General features: G+C 51.6%; 7 protein-coding genes across 7 annotated transcripts; 5 read left to right on the forward strand and 2 right to left on the reverse strand.

The window, feature by feature from the left end:
- Positions 1-997: 997 nt before the first annotated feature.
- On the forward strand, positions 998-1,897 carry PtrM4_141040 (Micrococcal nuclease (thermonuclease) protein; the record flags this gene model as incomplete). Its single annotated transcript, XM_001937884.1, has 2 exons — positions 998-1,366; positions 1,451-1,897. The coding sequence occupies 2 exons, from the start codon at positions 998-1,000 to the stop codon at positions 1,895-1,897; spliced, it is 816 nt and encodes a 271-aa protein (XP_001937919.1).
- Positions 1,898-2,842: 945 nt separating this feature from the next.
- On the forward strand, positions 2,843-6,543 carry PtrM4_141050 (CarB, Carbamoylphosphate synthase large subunit protein; the record flags this gene model as incomplete). The annotated part of the gene is made up of 4 exons (XM_001937883.2): positions 2,843-3,182; positions 3,237-4,756; positions 4,835-6,385; positions 6,436-6,543. The coding sequence occupies 4 exons, from the start codon at positions 2,843-2,845 to the stop codon at positions 6,541-6,543; spliced, it is 3,519 nt and encodes a 1,172-aa protein (XP_001937918.2).
- A 1,508-nt stretch (positions 6,544-8,051) lies between these two features.
- Positions 8,052-8,780, forward strand: PtrM4_141060 (uncharacterized protein; the record flags this gene model as incomplete). The annotated part of the gene is made up of 1 exon (XM_066109496.1): positions 8,052-8,780. The coding sequence occupies one exon, from the start codon at positions 8,052-8,054 to the stop codon at positions 8,778-8,780; it is 729 nt and encodes a 242-aa protein (XP_065960418.1).
- Positions 8,781-8,804: 24 nt separating this feature from the next.
- On the forward strand, positions 8,805-8,954 carry PtrM4_141070 (Protamine-P1 domain containing protein; the record flags this gene model as incomplete). The annotated part of the gene is made up of 1 exon (XM_001937882.2): positions 8,805-8,954. The coding sequence occupies one exon, from the start codon at positions 8,805-8,807 to the stop codon at positions 8,952-8,954; it is 150 nt and encodes a 49-aa protein (XP_001937917.2).
- A 935-nt stretch (positions 8,955-9,889) lies between these two features.
- PtrM4_141080 (uncharacterized protein) lies at positions 9,890-11,237 on the reverse strand (the record flags this gene model as incomplete). The annotated part of the gene is made up of 2 exons (XM_001937881.1): positions 9,890-11,007; positions 11,114-11,237. The coding sequence occupies 2 exons, from the start codon at positions 11,235-11,237 to the stop codon at positions 9,890-9,892; spliced, it is 1,242 nt and encodes a 413-aa protein (XP_001937916.1).
- Positions 11,238-13,052: 1,815 nt separating this feature from the next.
- Positions 13,053-13,978, reverse strand: PtrM4_141090 (uncharacterized protein; the record flags this gene model as incomplete). Its single annotated transcript, XM_066109497.1, has 2 exons — positions 13,053-13,531; positions 13,588-13,978. The coding sequence occupies 2 exons, from the start codon at positions 13,976-13,978 to the stop codon at positions 13,053-13,055; spliced, it is 870 nt and encodes a 289-aa protein (XP_065960419.1).
- A 1,963-nt stretch (positions 13,979-15,941) lies between these two features.
- Positions 15,942-17,710, forward strand: PtrM4_141100 (uncharacterized protein; the record flags this gene model as incomplete). Its single annotated transcript, XM_066109498.1, has 2 exons — positions 15,942-17,545; positions 17,614-17,710. 2 exons carry the CDS (start codon positions 15,942-15,944, stop codon positions 17,708-17,710), a joined length of 1,701 nt encoding a protein of 566 aa, XP_065960420.1.
- Between the last annotated feature and the right edge of the window lie 381 nt (positions 17,711-18,091).

Consider the following 18,091-nt stretch of genomic DNA (forward strand, 5'->3'; position numbering starts at 1 on the left):
CTTCCCCTCACAATATTTTTTCTGTCCCGCGCGGATAGCTTTTGAGTGTTGCGGTGCACCAGGCCTTTCTTTGTCAGATGCGCGTCGCGAGATGACGCCCAAACAGTAAGAGTGAATAAAGCAACCCATCTAGGTCAGGAGAATGGTATTAAGGACTTTGGAGGTACAAGGTATGTAAATATACATCCTTGTACATTTTTTTCCCGGTTAGCTCAAGGCTGATACATACGTATAGAAATTGTTAGGCCACATGGGGTTGAGCGCAAGTCGTGTCCAAGGTCGTTAATTACACGCACCTCGATCGGATCTCACCATCTACTTCGCATACACCCCAGTCGCTATCGTTCGACCCCATAGTAGCACATATGATCGCTTCTTCTTCGTGGAGCAGGGCACGATGACACGCGCAGAGATATGACCCCTTTTCGATGGTTCACGTGCAGACCCACATACCTTGAGTTGGAGTTCTATGTGGTTGATACTGGTTTTATGGCATACTTTGATCGTGTCTCCAGGCCTCGTCTTAGGACGAGAATGCTGGAACACACCTAGTGACACTTTGCCATTACTACGGTATTGTAGCACAGGTGTAGGTCTCGGGCGCTCGAATATGCCTGGCAGTGGAGAGAATCATCTCCAATGCGGTGCGCTATTAGTTCGCATTTCCCAGGTGGTGTGCTACATCAAGATGTTCATGTTTGGTGTAATCCAACCACATGACTGTTGGTTGCCATCCTGGTATTAGATCAATTGAATCATGAACCCAGATCAATGAATATGTTTTCTCAGGCTCTGAAAGATTCTCAATACTATTCTTCAACTCCAGAGAGGAGTCTAAAAGCAGCACATATATTCCATGTGACAAAATCACGTGTCGCGCTAGCATGTCCACATGCAAGTGGGCTGCCGAGGCGGTTATCGCATGCTGCATTCATGCCCACCCGACAACACATCTTTCGATCGCGAACTTTTACCCCACGACGTCGCATAGTAAACGATGCGATGGCCTTGGTCGGGCGACGACCATGAGCAAAACAAAAGCAGCCGTCTATGGGCTACATCGCCGAAGTCGAGCGATTGGCCAAGCACTCTAGTCGAGCCACGGACCCTGATTGCGACCCTCGCACTAACAGTATCAACGGTTGCTGGAGTCCGCCTCTACAAGACCTACCTACGGCGCATCCCGACCGTCAATCATATCAAGCCCAACTACTTTCGTCGCAAAAGTTTGTTTGGCCAAGTCACGAGCGTCGGAGATGCAGACAACTTCAGGCTGTATCACACACCTGGCGGAAGGATAGCTGGATGGGGCTTGCTGCCATGGAAAAGGATACCGACCAAAAGGGAGGACTTGACAAAGCAAACAGTGCGTAGCTTCTATCAACAGCCTTGGACATGTTAAGAATACCGGATGCGACTTCACTTGATCAACCGCTGATCATGTATATAGCTTCACATCCGAATTGCTGGAGTCGATGCCCCCGAACTTGCGCATTGGGGCCGAGAAGCTCAGCCGTTTTCAAAGGAAGCCCATGACTGGCTCATCAACCTGATTCATAACCGTCGAGTACGCGCATACATATACAGACGTGACCAGTACGATCGCGTTGTGGCGCAGGTCTATGTGCGCAGGTGGCTCTTCAGGAAAGATGTTGGTTTAGAGATGCTGAGGGCGGGTCTAGCGACAGTATATGAAGCTAAAACGGGCGCTGAATTTGGTACCGTCGAAGACAAGTATCGCGCTGCAGAACAGAAGGCTCGTGATAGCAAGGTTGGGATGTGGGCTAAGCCAACTCTGAGACAGAGACTAGGCGGCGCTCCTACACAACCACCGGAGAGCCCACGAGAATACAAAAATCGACATAATGCAGCAGAAAAATTGAAAAAGCCTGGATGAAAAAGCCTCAAAGCTGGAATACTCGGCATGCGCAAAGGGACTAGGAGTGAGTCACTGGAACCAAGAGATGACTGTACCCGCCGTATCCATCCTGACCCCAAGCCAGCGGAGTCAGCAGTATTTTGCCGTACGGACCGATGACCCCGCAAAGCGAGTCAAAGTCACAGTTGGGATGACTGTACTACTGAGTCGATGTCGAAGCCTGTGACGAGCTGTTGTGTTTGTTGAGTGCTCTGCTTTCAACAAAGAGCATTAAGGATATTTGAAAGTTAATACAAGTTACACGTGGTCATGTACAAATATGGCTGCCAATCAATACCAAAACACCAAATGCAGTAACCGAATGTTCCGCGCGAGTGCACTAGGTTACAGGGATTAACGCCCCTGTGACTCCATTAAGCAAAGGTCTGCAAGACGATGTCAAAATTTCTTCTCATCCGTGCTGCGTGCCAAAGGGCTGGGGAATCGAAATTTGGCGCCGCGATCGGTGACGTGCTCCCCCACGAAACGCCAAAACGTCGTGAAAACGACAAGTATACGGTATTCGACTGCGCGGAAAGGTGAACGCTGAGTGTGTAGATACAAGTAATCACATTGTAAAAACATCTTGATTAATACATAGTTTTTTCAATCCGTCTGTTCAAACATGATATTCACGGCGTCCTGGATCATCGCCGGCGGTCTTATCTGTGCGTTATCGGAGATGGGTTGATTGGCCCGACGCGGATCACTGGAATTTTTTGGCTACCACATTACATCTTCCCCACAGATTGTTCTTAAACCCAGAGGGAGTCATTCGAGCTCTGCTCTACTGGGGTCGAGCTATAGCCCTTCAATTGCACTTGTCGGCCATCGAGCGACCTTCTTCCCGCGCGTTCGACGCCTTATCCTCCTACTACTTTCTTTGTCGAGCTCGAAGCCCTCAAGCTGCTTGACTGCCTGCAAATGGCTCTCTGCGGACGTCTAGCACGTCGCGTACCTTCCCTCACAGGTCATACTCGTTCCATCGCACCTTCCACATACTCCCGTAGTTTTACAACTCGGAGTGCCCGGCCTCTGACTTCCCTGCGCGCAAGTACAGAGTCACCTGCTGCACTCCGGCAGCTGCGGGCATTCACCAAGGTCGCGTCAACATGGAATAAAACACAAACAGCACCTAATGCCGAGGCATACCTAAAGAGCGGTGTCATTTCTGGCGCACAAGATTTGGTCGATGTCAAGAAAGTTCTAGTCATTGGTAGTGGTGGTCTAAGCATTGGTCAAGCCGGAGAGTTCGACTACTCAGGTACGCAGAGAACACGAATATAGAAGTCATGGCTCCATACTGACCACACAATAGGTTCTCAGGCACTCAAGGCTTTGAAGGAAGCTGGCGTCAAGTCCGTCCTTCTCAACCCTAACATTGCTACCATCCAGACGTCGCACGTGCTCGCCGATGAGATCTACTACCTGCCCGTAACTCCCGAATACGCCGAATATGTCATCCAGAAGGAGAGGCCTGATGGCATCTTCCTCAGTTTTGGTGGCCAAACTGCGCTGAACTTGGGTGTACAGATGGACGCCAAGGGTATCTTCGAGAAGTACAACGTCAAGGTGCTTGGAACAAGCGTTCAGACCCTCAAGACTAGCGAGGACCGTGACCTATTCGCACGTGCTTTGGACGAGATCAACATCCCCATTGCCAAGTCTATTGCCGTTTCCACAGTCGATGAAGCATTGGATGCAGCCGAGAAGGTTGGATACCCCATTATCGTTCGTGCTGCGTATGCGCTCGGTGGTCTTGGCTCAGGTTTCGCGAACAACCCCGAGGAGTTGAAGAACCTGTCGGCTCGTTCGCTCACCCTCTCACCCCAGATCTTGGTCGAGAAGTCGCTCAAGGGCTGGAAAGAGGCCGAGTATGAAGTCGTTCGCGACGCGAGCGACAACTGCATCACTGTCTGCAACATGGAGAACTTTGACCCTCTCGGTGTACATACTGGTGACAGTATCGTTGTATCGCCAAGTCAGACGTTTAGCGACGAGGAGTACCACATGCTCCGATCTGCCTCTATCAAGATTGTCCGACATCTGGGAGTTGTCGGCGAGTGCAACGTACAATATTGCTTGCAGCCTGATGGTCTCGATTACAGGGTCATTGAGGTGAACGCCCGCCTGTCTCGTTCGTCTGCATTGGCGTCTAAAGCGACTGGATACCCACTTGCGTACACTGCGGCAAAGATTGGTCTTGGACACACCCTCCCTGAACTACCAAACGCAGTTACCAAAACCACGACCGCAAACTTCGAGCCCAGTCTGGACTATGTCGTTACCAAGATGCCTCGATGGGATCTTAGCAAGTTCCAAAACGTCAAGCGCGACATTGGCAGCTCTATGAAGTCGGTTGGTGAGGTCATGGCCATTGGTCGCACGTTTGAGGAGTCATTCCAGAAAGCCTGCCGACAAGTCGACCCCAAGTACCTTGGTTTCCAGGGTGAGAAGTACGGCGAGAGCCTCGACGACGAGTTGAAGAACCCTACAGACCGTCGATGGCTTGCTGTTGGCCAGGCTCTGTTCCACGAAGGCTACACCGTTGACAGGGTCCACGAACTCACCAAGATCGACAGGTGGTTCCTGCACAAGCTCCAAAACATCGTCGACTGCACACATGAGCTTGAGGATATTGGCAGCTTGTTTGGTCTGAAGAAGGAGATCATCCTCAAGGCCAAGAAGCTCGGATTCTCTGACAAGCAAATCGCCAAAGCCGTTAACAGCACAGAAGACGAAGTTCGCGCGCGCAGGAAGAGCTTCGGTATCAGGCCATGGGTTAAGAAGATTGATACATTGGCTGCAGAGTTCCCTGCAGACACCAACTACCTCTACGTGAGTATCCTGTGCTCTTTTCCTCTAATTATCTCTTATCTCGGTTGCGACTGAACAGCCACTAACTAAAAACCCTAGACGACTTACAACGCCTCATCGCACGATGTAACATTCGACGACCACGGTGTTCTCGTCCTTGGTAGCGGTGTCTACCGTATTGGAAGCTCCGTCGAGTTCGATTGGTGCGCTGTCAATGCTACCCGCTCCCTCAACGCGCTCGGAAAGAAGACTGTCATGATCAACTACAACCCCGAGACTTACAGTACCGACTTCGACGTTGCAGACAAGCTTTACTTTGAAGAACTGAGCTACGAGCGTGTCATGGACATCTACGAGCTTGAGACCGCTAGCGGTGTCGTTGTCTCTGTTGGTGGCCAGCTTCCTCAGAACATTGCCTTGAAGCTTCAGGAGTCTGGCAAGGCAAAGGTCCTTGGAACTGACCCTCGCGACATCGACAAGGCTGAGGACCGTCACAAGTTCTCTTCTATTCTTGACTCGATTGGTGTAGACCAGCCAGCCTGGAAGGAGCTTACTTCGTACGATGAAGCGAAGAAGTTCGCAAACTCTGTCGGATACCCAGTTCTTGTCCGACCTTCTTATGTTCTTTCTGGAGCTGCGATGACTGTCATCCGTGGGGAGGAAGAGCTAAAGGAGAAGCTCCTTGCTGCTTCTAACGTATCGCCCGACCACCCAGTCGTCATCACTCAGTTCATTGACGGCGCTCAAGAAATTGACTGTGACGCAGTCGCGTCCAACGGAAGCGTCCTTGTACATGCCATCAGTGAGCACGTTGAGAACGCTGGTGTTCACTCTGGCGATGCAACTCTCGTGCTGCCTCCCGTCAACCTCGACAAACGCATCCAGGAACGCGTCAAGGAGATTGCGGACAAGGTTGCCAAGGCTTGGAACATCACTGGTCCCTTCAACATGCAGATCATCAAGGAGGAAGTCGAAGGTTCTGAGCCAAACCTCAAGGTCATCGAGTGCAACCTCCGTGCTTCTCGTTCCTTCCCCTTCGTCAGCAAGGTCCTGGGTACCAACTTCATTGATGTCGCCACCAAGGCCCTCGTTGGCCGTGACGTGCCTGAGTTTACTGATCTCATGGCTGTCGAGAGAAACTACCTTGCCACCAAGGTTCCCCAGTTCTCATGGACCAGGTTAGCGGGTGCTGACCCCTACCTCGGCGTTGAGATGTCGTCTACCGGTGAGATGGCTTGCTTCGGTAAGGACCTCGTAGAGGCCTACTGGGCGTCTGCTCAGTCGCAGATGAACTTCCGTCTTCCCCAGCCTGGCGAGGGTCTTCTCTTTGGCGGTGACGTCACACCCAACTCTCTCCACTCCAACTCCCTCATCCAAATCGCCAAGTATGTACACGCACTTGGTTACAGGTTCCTTGCTGCCAACAAGGAAGTGAAGGATCTCCTTGAGAAGAACACTGAAGGCGTCAGCGTTGACGTCATCGAGTTCCCCAAGGAAGACAAGAGGAAGCTGCGTGAGGTGTTCGAGAAGAACGACATCCGGGGCTGCTTCAACTTGGCCAAGTACAGGGCCAACGGCCTGCTCGATGAGGATTACGTGATGAGGAGGAACGCCGTCGACTTCGGCGTACCGCTATTCATGGAGCCCAAGGTAAGTTCATTGTTCTCCGCAAGAGAGACCAGACGCTAACCAGATAATAGACCGCCGTTTTGTTCGCCCAATGCATGAGCGAGAAGCTGCCCAAGAAGGAAGGTATCCCAAGCGAAGTCAGGTCATGGAGCGACTTTGTTGGTGGACGGCCATTGTAATAAGCTACTCAAGTATTCTTAGGGTTGCGTATATGGGATAAGAAGGGATTGGGATGTACGAGATATACCACGATGTTGGATTGAGGTCCGATTCAGATCTAGGACCAGGACGAAGATTATGTTTCCATGTGTATAGCGTTTCTCAGCTCATGACTAAACTGCATGGGCAGTTCGGAGGTGTTCGGGCATAATGTTTGGGTTGAAAAGTGTATCGCTCGTGTGGCTAGTATCAAAAATGATGTCTTCATTCAACTTGCACTTGCTAAATTGTGTAGCTTCTGTGCTTCCGATGCTGACGTTACTTTTCTATCTTGTTTGCCTTGAATATATGATATGACACAGCTAGTAAGCTCAGCCCGCCCTTTTTGTACTTGTTGACTACATCATCCAAATGCTCGATCCCAAATTTTTCTTAACATACGCAGCCACATCCTTCTTATCTCCCCTCACACCCGTCACTAGAACACGTTTCAAGTCACACAAGCGACGCACAAAATCAGGTTTTGCCAGAGAAGTCCAATCAAAGGACTCTAGCTCAACAGTCTTGATAGCAAGTATCTGCATCTCGCTTAAATTATCAATCATCGCACGCAGCGTAATGCTTTCTCGCATAACACTTCGTATAAACGACAAATCATTCATCTCGGCATTTATTTCGCGCGACACATGTGTCAGTCCCATAAGGTTACCAGGTCGCTGAGAACGTAGTTGTGAATGGTGTTGCGTAGTCCAGCGGGTAGTCGGAGCAGAGGCGAGACTTCAACTTGATTGACAGTTGCGGGATAGAGACTTACACGCCGGAGGCTTCCTGGCTGAATAGTCCCCTACGGGTCTTATTGGGGGTGTCGTAGTAATAATTTGCTATGTTTTTTTTTCGGGGAGTTGCGTGATGATATGATGCGAAGTTGAGTAAGTATGAGAAGGCAGAAAAGGTTGGGAGACGCTCATATACTGATTGGCGAGGAAAAGCGTATATGTCTCTCCGTCTCACCTTGACCTTTACCTTGAATATTTGGTCTCCGCTTTGGTGTCGAGGGCACATTAGGCACCTTGTCCTTCCACTGAGAAGCTAAGGCACAGCCACATAGCACGTGATGAAGGATGAGAATAAGAAAATTACGCCCGTTAGCGTAGGTGAGAGTCCCGATTTTGAATTCACATCGTATTTTGGAATACTCCTAGTTTCTGCAAGTGAGTGACTAGGCTTGGCGTTGTCTTTGATTGACCGCCGCTCTCACCTCTACTCTCTCCACGCACATTTGGCGTCGTCTTGCATTGAACAACGCTCTCACCTCCACTCCCTTCAACCATACACATTTGGCGTCGTCTTGCATTGACCGCCGCTCCACCTCCACTCTCTCTACGCCCATTTGGCGTCGTCTTTGAGTGAACGCCGCTCTCACCTCTACTCCCTTCTCGCACACACAACCACTGAACAGTCTGAGCAACTTACTTTCCAAGACTTGTTCTTACTCATCGAAAGATCCGGCACTACCACAAAACGCAAAATGTTCGACGACCATAGACCAGCCCCCACGTGGAAACTGCTCCCCGATTTCCATTCCGAGGCCAAACCCTCCATATTGACCTCGGATCCTGATAGTCCCGCAACATGGTATAGAATCAGAGCGCGCAACCATCCGCCCGATTTGGTCATGCAAAACGGCCTGTGTACGGGTTACGCCTACGACCAACATATAATGCACGTCATACATGAAAAAATTATCAACAAAATGTCGAGTGGAGATCGATTCCTAGCTCTAACCTGGAACTACGATCAGAACGGCAACCTAAAGGAAACCCCACATGTGACAAGACAAGAGCTGAGTGCTCACGCGCAGCTCGTGGTGGATAGGTACGCCCGTCAGCCGCGGGTGCAAACGGATTTCCCCAACTTCACAGCTTCCATCCCAAACACCTCAAAAACGAGGGACCAATACACTCAGACCCTACCGACACATGTCAGACAGGAGGACACACAAACAAACACAAACTTCACCGCAGCCACGAAGACAGCAAACATTCAAGTCGACACGAAGAAACCCCCAAACCCCCCAAACACCGACTCCCACAAGCGCAAATCTAGTATCAGTGATAGACTGGAAGTTAGACTCATGAGAGAAAACAGCCCAGATAGAGAAAAAATGCGAATGGGGATTCGTAATGCCTATAAGGCCATCGATGCTACAGATTCTCGAGTCAAACAGCTCGAAGAATACGTCAAGGCGAAGATCTAAACCGAAAAAGACCTTCAAAAAGCCATGCAACAGGAGAAGACAAAGAACAAGAAGCTAGAAGCATTGCTCCTAGAAGCAGAGGAGAAGAACAAGAAGCTGGAAGCGTCGATGCGAGAAGAACAGGAGAAGTCCAAGGCCATGGGATACTCGTCCGAAATGGAGATTCAAGGTTGAGAAGACTGCATCGGATTTGCATGTAGAGGACACAGAACTCAACACAACCGTCGATGAGTTGAAGCGTGAGAAGACAGTGACGGAGACAACGATCGATGGGGAGGCAAACCACTGTGCATTTTTCTTTTATCAAGGATAGGGAATCGGTCGATTTGGCATGCGAACTTATGCGCACTGAATGTCCAAAAGGTCTATGAACACTGCGAGATGATCTTTTGGTTATTATGAAAAAAAAGTGACGGTTGCACGCAGGTGGGTGCGCAAAAGTGAATTACATCAGAATAGCTCGTCAGTAATCCATCTGGATTGCACAGATAGTGGAGCCACTCAATACACAAAATGCGGTACTATTAATCCAGGTCCCAGTGACGATATGAATACGAATCGTTCTGTGAGTGTCGTGCCAGTGTGCGGTTGCAGACAGCGTAGGTGGCTTAGATAAGAAGTTAGGTATGCAAGTGCAACTCAGCTGTGTCTCAAGAGTCAGTAGCATGTGGCCTGCATGCGATGTCGAAGAAGTAATATTAATTATACATCTTGCGTCAATACTGTATCTACACATTCCACAAAACCATATACAGCATCAAGACACCAAATACAACACAAACATCTAGAAATAAAGACCTTATATTCAATCCATTAAAGTATAACTAGACTCGATTTAAAAAGGTTGCATACATCATCCCCCCCAAAAAGAAACAGCCATTAAAGTCGTCTCCATGATCCCAGCAACATGCCATGTGCCGAGGAGCCCTAAAAAGCCCGAATAATACAAACGCCTCTTTCATCCAGCGCCATGCCGACGTGTAAATCATATAGGGAGAAATGGACGAGAACGCCACCCGTCTTTGCAAACCATGTTGCTTGCTTGCTTGCTTGCTAAAATGCAATGCTGTTGAATCCAGTTTCATTACCAATCATGCATCTTGACGCGCTCAAACGCGAATGCCAGCGCCGGAACCCCATCTAAGCTTCCTCAAGCCCAGCCCAGTACCCTTCATGCCTGCGGCAGCTTCTTTACCACATCGTCCGGCCTCACTGCTTGCGGCACCAATCTGTCCCATGGCTTCGGCGTGGCCAGCCTCTTTACCAACGACGTAGCCAGCTGAAAAGCCGATGGCACTGACGAGAACCACAACGCCTGCACTGACAACCCATGTTAGAAGCGTTGGGCTGATGTCTTCGATGAGCGGACCTGCTTTTCGGGCTTTCTTGATGGCGCGACGGTCTTTATTGCTACTGTGTGCGCCAGCGATAGGTGGGCTGGCTTTTCGCTTTGGCTTTTCAGAGGGGTCACTACTGACGCTGCGTGGGGAGGACGCGTCTTCTTCGGCTATCTCCCCCAAGGCTACCGATTCAGGAACCATGCGCAGTGATGCCGGATCGACTCTAGCAGATGAGGGAGGGTTCGTGCGCGGTTGGCCTGGCTTGGGGAGTCCACGTACAGCGGCTGCAGCAGAGAGCAGGGTAGACAGACTGGCACGTAGGGCTTCGTCATGGTCGGGCTGGTAGTTGGGAGCCAAGGCACTGTAAGGGCTGTGCTGAGGGTACGAGTGCTGTCGCTGACCCACAGGTCTCCCACCTCTGCGAGGTGTATATACGGTGCCAGACTGGGACCGGATGGCCTGTTGACTGTTCCCGCGCGAGAAGGCATTTGGTCGTGGCTGAAACTCGCGTCTCGTAGAGCGCGGGTAGTTGACAGCGGTCGCGTTCTCGTCATCATCTTCCTCTTCTCTCTCCGACATGGTCTCGGAAGAGGCAACAGACTTCAGCGGCGAGGGAACGATGGCCTCGTTCGAGGATGTCATGACCCTGTCCGACTCGCTCTCACTCTCCTCATATTCTTCCTGGCTGCTGTTGCCTCCTGTAGCTGTAACCCTGTGACCGGTTCCTATTGAGAACTGGCCACCGCCACGGGAGCCACGGGAGCGCCTATTCTGCCGTCTGTGGAGGTTCGAGTCGTGCTGTACTGTCAAGCCTGTTGTAATAATCTCGTCGGTCGCAGAGAATAGCGAGGTTGAGGACGGCCCCGACGCTAGATCGATCCATGATTCTGTACAGAACGTGTAAGCTAACCATGTATAAACGCACTGATGCAAGTACAGACATGAAAGTTGAATGTTGAGGACAGGAAGTATGGAATGAAAGGTGGGTCATACCGTCTGAGCGCTGCCGGGACGGCGAGGCGATGGGTCGTGAAAGGGGCATAGCTTGGTCGTGATGGTATGTATCTTCGGTTGCTCCGGTTTGTCTGCCTGGTCGAGGTGGCCTGTTGTCGTGCATGGTACTCTCGCGACTTCAAGAAGCCAGGCTCAAGCGAGAATCAGATGAGCTCAGACCGCCCCGAATCGCCCTTTGGCTTATGAGCTTGAATCCTACGTTGACCGGACGTGGGGAGATATGCGCTCAAGTGGAACCCAAAGGGCCGTTCCGAATCCGGTTCTTTGTTTGGAGTCGCAAGCCTAGAGTCGCGCTTCGCGGTCGAAAATGACAGATACGGAGGACTCTGCAGCAACAGACCCCAGCGCGCTGCAACTGAGCCTGAAACTTGAAAGTACTCCTAGCACTGGCGTAAGGTCGTCGCTAGGAGCGCAGTTGTCGATGAGGCTAGGATGGCGCTACGTGGACGAACTTCCCCAACTTGGGCACAGGGTCTACCTAGACCACTTGTGATGACGTCTCGCGCGTGGGGAAGGCACTGTCGATCTCGCTGGTCGCGTCGGGCGGCCACGAGATAAGACGAAGATTAAAAGGGGCGTTAAAAGGCTCCAGTTGGTAGAAAGTAGGAAGTAGATACATGTATTGGCCTTGGAGAAGTTGACGGATCTTCGTTGACTGGCCCCGTGTCCCGTGTGTTGGCGTATGACCATTGGCAGCGGGCGTGGGAGATGGACGTCAGGCCACCCAGCCTCCTTCCCTTTCGAGACCAAGGGGGCTCACCTGCTTCTGCGCAAGCCATGTGCATATAGGCCACATGCCTTTGATTCTTGAGACACAGCTGAGGTTTTGCTTCGCTTTGCCTACTACAACCACGTATCGCCTTCTTCACATCGTCCCTACAACACGACGTATTCTTCCAAGCTGGGCATACAATACGCCATCAATCACGTCATCATGCTGCCAAGGGACGACATGTACTTTTTCTGATACGGTGGAGAGGTGTTGCGTACCGCGACTGGCTCCCAGTTGTAGTATAATTACCGAGCATCGTTTCTGAGCAACCACAAAGGTCCTTCTATGACGCGAGCGGCTTGGAACTAAGAAGATGGTAATAGTATTCTGTCATCTCATCACTTCTAAAACGCAATACCAGTACATCGTCCAACGGCGCACCTGTTTGCCTACAAGTAAACATGGTATAATACAGGTACAGGTACAAAAAATAACACCCGACCCATGTTGAAGCATGCAAATCCACAAAAGTCGTACATCCTCTTCCATGTATGCGGGTATTATAGCAAAATCGTCAGGCCAAACCCAGGGCCATTGCCGAAAATCCAAAATATGCCTTAAACGCCCTCAATACCGGAGGGCCGTCCCTTGCTTCATTAACATGTCTAGTTCTTCTTTTCATCCTTCTTCTTCTCGTCCTTTTTGGCTTTCTTCTTCTTCTTGAAGAGGTCTGAAATGCCGTCCTTGAATTTCTCCCACGGGTTTCGGTTAAGGTGGTTGCTAAGCTGGCGGTACTTGTACATCTCAGCCCAGCAATCGCGGCCCCACTCACAGCCAGCCATGTTAACCAAGAAGTCCCGCTCTTTCTCCGAGTAGTGGATGTCAGGGTTGTCGCCCTTGTCACCGCAGGCGCCCGGTGGGAAACTCATGATTTGGCGTTGTTGGATGAAGGCGACGTGCGGCCGAATCCAGGGCTGGTTCTTGTACATGTATTCAAAAGCATCCTGCTCCTTGTGTTCCCACTCCATGTGCTTTTGCTCGTAGGCGACGGGGTCCCACCAGATGTCAAGCAGTCTATCCGTCCACACACTTCTCCGGACCATGAACGAGCCCAAATTGAAGCCACCACAGTCCTGAGGTACCAGCATGTTGACCGATTCAACCCTGCCGTCTCCTACCGGCGAGCGCGTTTCCGGGTCGAGGTACTCATCTGTAAGAGGGTGTGTGATATTGAGGGGGTTGTACACGTTGATGTCGCGGTATGTCACGTCTTGTAGCTGCTTGAAAACATGTTTCTGCAGAGAGTAGCTTGGCTCCATGATGAAGGTGTTTGTGTCCAACCACCAGAACCTGTGCCGTGTTAGCTTGGATGGGACTGTACCAGAGCCGCACATACCATTCAGCGTGCGGGTATTTGCGCATGGCGTTGCGAATCGTGTCGACCTTCTCCCAGCTTTCCCTCCACTCGTGCGCATAGCGCTTCTTGGTGCTCATGTCTACAATCTCCAATTCGTAGCCCCAGTTCTTGGCGTACTTCTTCTTGTTCTTGACACTGTCCCGCTCAATGGCCCACTCACGAGGTCCCTTCCACTCCATGACACCTCCACCTTGATTTGCTGCAAGAATGATGACGTATTTGCTGCCGCCGCCAAACCACGAGGACCGTCTGAGCATTCGGTGCATGGCTACAGCAGTCAGTACGAGTCGCCATGGTGGTGGGAGAAGGGGTGTGCAAGCTTACGTGTGTTGATATTCCAGGTGATGAAGAGGAATACTACGAGCAGCAGCATGAGGACGCGTTTCCTCAGACGCCACAGGGTCATGGCTATGCCATTGAGAAATCGCATGACTTTGTTCTGATTCCGGCCTCTGCCGAGTTTCTCCTTTTCGCCGTGGTTAAAGGGCAGGCTGCTGGATATCTTGCGGAAGTGCTTGCCGAAGAAGCCTTGGTTCCTTGGGGTGAAGCCTGGGTAGCCCTTGACTTCAGCGCTCCGTGCCTGCGCCGACGCCCAGGTGACATTGTGTGAGGAGGAGCCGTTCGCATAGGGACCGGTTGGGCCGGCGCCATCGTACGGCGTGCTCAGGCCCGGACTCGACCATCCCCCGGGCTTTGGGGAAGGCGATCTCGACATGTCTAGGGCAGCCGGAGTGCCAGGTATGGTGGGTAGGCCCTCGCCTAGACGGCCTGAAAGACCGCTGGTAGTCCCGAGCCTGCTTCGAGCGTCTGCAAAATCAGGGAGGTTGAGGTTCGGCGGTGGTGGTTGCCGAGCAGCAGACGAGCGCCTTCTGCGTTGCCCGGAAGCGGAGAAGGAGGATTGGGAAGCCAGCGTGACTTTATCGTCGCCTAACGGCAGCGAGGAATGCAAGACTGGCGCCGGCGTGTGGCTTTTTCCGACGACGGTGGCTGCTAAGGGTGGGGTACCGCAGCTGCAGAGTGTTTGATATTACTGAGGACAGCTGGCCGAGGAACCAAGCCTTCGAGAGGTGGGCGCGAGGCGGTCGCACTTGGAACGGAAGGGAGCGTTAGGAAACGAAGCGGTGCAACTTTGAACGCGACTACGCTCAATCGCATGCAACAGACTCAATCAGCAGGCCTGAAAGTAGGAAAAAGAGGCTGCTACGGTATGTCAGGACAACTGCAGCGAAAAGGGAGCCGCTGGCGATAACCAAATTGCTCTTGACTCTGTTCTTGGCAGACATCTGAAAGGAGTGCGACTAAGTGGGCTAGACTCTACCGACCCTGGGGGCTTAAGATTCAATACGCAGAACACGGGATACCCCACAGTAACAATTTCTGTCTGACTTAAGCCCAACCAAGCTGCTGACTGCTCTGGGCGCCGAACGATGCATGTTGGACGCCGAAAAGGGTAACTGATGGCTGTGGTGGCTTTGTGTAGCCATGCGGGTAGTCTGTGTGCACATTATCCCAGCTATTTAGTTCCAGAGGACACTGAACGCCAGCTGTCAAAGATTTCTTGTCATCTGTCACAGCACGTTACAGCATATTTGACCAGTACGACAGCGGGTCAATTTGCCCGCGTGGTCGCAGCTTTCGGCTGATAACACTATACTCAATGGAATACGGTGCCGACAAAGTGTAAAAATGGAGCCAGTAGGTTGGGTACATTGCCCATGATGCATCACGTGCTACAGAAGCACAGTCTAGCTGGACGGAGATGCCCGATGCGAATGTGTCAAAGAAAAAACAAGACGACGCCAGAAGTTATATAAGACGGCCTGCAAACTGCCAATGTTGGATTGGATCTACCTATGGACAGGCTTCAAGGTCGGCGCATAGAGACCGCCCGGCACGGATGCCTAGCGTGGCCTTGGCGGCGGCTTCCTCACCAACGGTTGGCGGCCCTCATGATTGATCTGGCGCTTGAGCTACGTCCTTCTCTCACCTCACTGGCTCACCCCATCATCAACTAGACACGACGTCCAGCGTAGGCTTCTGGAGCGTCTCAGGTCTCGCATAGGGTTGTACAATTCCAGCCCAGCGAATCCAGGGCGGTTACTGAGCCTCAAGACCGCTAATATGGCGCTCACTACCCAGCAGATCCACCCTCTGGCTCCAATCACCTTCACCTAGACCCGTTGACAACGTCTGCTTCGACCAGCAAGCTTTGACTCATACAGACATGACTGGCGCTTCTATCAAACCACGCGTCAGAATAGGCTGCCACATCAAGAAGCTATGCATGATGCGGTATGGCAGCGGTTTGCCAATTGATGTTCATCCGAAGAACTGGCCTTGTGTGTCCGCGCCGAAGCCTCGCCGTTCTCCTTTTGCTTTTCCTGTGCCTTCTCTCTTGTTTGACTCTTTATTACACTCTTTTACAGTGCTCTTCGTCGCTTTGTGTTATTTCCTTCTTCGCCTTGTTCTGCGTTCGTGTAATAGGCTGCGAGCATTGTCTATACCTAGACAATAGCAGCGTCAACAGCGACAATAGCGACGCCACATGGTCATCTCAGTTTCACTTTCCAGTCCAGCAAGACAAAGCATTGTTCTGAGAACACTCTTTGACCACTCTGCGCTCTTCCCACCCTCTCTTTCAGCCTGCCATTTCCGGCCACCGACGAACAACGCCCGACATGAGCACCATCACGAATCCATACCGCCAACAGCCACCACTAAGACCATTACTGAGGTCATCCAACAACACGCCACATATGACAGATAGCGACAGATACATACACGACTCATATCCTGGACAAGAAGAGCAGATATCAATACACTTTAGCGACCATGTCGCCGGGAACGTGGACCAGGAACAACAGTGGAGAAATGAGCCTCCCGCCAGCGCATACCGAACAGCGACACTGCGAAGTTCGCGGTCCTTCACAAAGCATGTCTCTCGACAGAGAAGTCGAAGGCGGGAACTTCGAGGACGACCTACCAAGCCGGGTATTACTGTAGATACGAGCTTCACGAGGCATAGAGGCACAGAGCCGCACCAAGTATTTCCTAGAGATGTAGAGAGAGGTGCGGGGTCTGTCAGGAAGTCAGCCTGGTTAGGACTGGGAAGGTCATCCACTAGAAACAAAGGTTTGGGCATTACCAAGGGTACCCCCCAACCAGAACACGTGCATCGCAAGAAGCACAGTCTCGACAGGAATGAAACCGACACAGCTATATCTATGACGCCTGGGGGCAAGTCGTGGCAAGAGATCTCACCTTGGGATCGACGCATCCCCATCGGCATCTCAGTTCCAACCGACAGCATATCGGATTTCAGCTCACTGCAAGCCAACCGTCGTCGGGCTGGAAGCGACTCTACTTTAGTAACTCCGAGCATCATCATCACCCCTGCCGCAGTCAAGTCAGCCTGGTCTCCGGACACGCCCTTCACCGAGTCCGATTATACACCAAGCATCTACTCACGCTACCAGTCGACCTTTATGGATGCAAACGTCCCCCCAGTTCCTGCTCTACCTTCTGGAGTATCACAAAACCCAGGCGCCAAAGACGTCCAAGGAGCAGCTGGCCACTCTAGAAATGATACGCTTGATTCCGCGGGGACTGCATTCGAAGAGGATGACGATAAAAGGAGAGACCGCATCATGTCTACCAGTACTTTGTTCGAGGAGGACGAGACGCCTTTACGGGAAAGGACTATTGAGAACTCACTGGCTATTGATACGTCAATGGTGCCTACTCCCCGGCGATCACAAGGATGGTGGAATGTCATCACAACACCGTTTGTTACGACGCCCAAGTCATCAACATGGACCGAAGCAAGTGGTGGTAGAACGCCAGATGTGCCAACGGTACCTACTCGATACGGTACGCAAAAGGGAGAGAATGGTACATCGCTTCCATCACCACTTCATACAGTAGTACCTAGCGCTTCCATGGAAGTAACTTCTGAGAAGCCAGTAGGCGAACAACCAACCTCTCACCGAGCTGTCGCGTCGCCTGAATCGACAATGTCCGCCTCACCGGTTGTTGGCACAGCAGCTATTGGAACCGTCTTGATGCCTCGCCAGGTTGAAGAACCACGCCAAATCAACATCAACATTGAACTGCAAGATAGACGACCGATGGCGGATCCCCATGCTGTTCGCGCCAACTATCCGCCACCCGTACAGCACTTTCACACGTCATCACCAGCACCACAAACGCAAGGCGCAGTATCATCTCCTCCAAACGCCAAAACCTCGCAGCAGAATCTACCAGTCTTTGCTCCACCTCCCAGGTCTGCTCAGAAAGCCTCCCACTGGAGCTACGATAACGGAAGTCGTGCCAGCTCATCCGGATCTCCAGATCTCAAAGGACAGAAGAAGCATCGGAAAGTCTGCGACATGACGAGCATCTGGTCGTTCGGGAAGAAGAAGAACCAAAAGAACGATACGTCCAATGAGAAGAAAAGGAAGAGAGGTGTGTGTTTCTGGGGTTGCTGCTGTTGTTTGATCTTCTTGGTGTTGTTGGCGGCCATTATCCCGGTCGTCGTGGTCCTTACCAGGAGAGGAGACGACAACAAATCTACAGCAACTCAGCCGACTGCTGATGGCGGCAGCCAGTGGCTGAATCAAACCAACTATCCTCCCATTCCCACCGGCATCTTAACCATCGCGCAACCTGAAGCTGTAGATGAGGAGAGCGGCTGTGTTGCGCCAACCACACTGTGGAGTTGTGCGTTACCGAAAGAAGTTCAGCAATCCGTCGCGCCTAACAAGCCCGATCAACCGAACTTCAAGATTGAAATCACGTTTGCGAACGGCACTGCAGCTCAACTGCCAAA

Source organism: Pyrenophora tritici-repentis, chromosome 8 (genome assembly GCF_003171515.1).
Source record: "Pyrenophora tritici-repentis strain M4 chromosome 8, whole genome shotgun sequence".
Lineage (NCBI taxonomy): Eukaryota > Fungi > Ascomycota > Dothideomycetes > Pleosporales > Pleosporaceae > Pyrenophora > Pyrenophora tritici-repentis.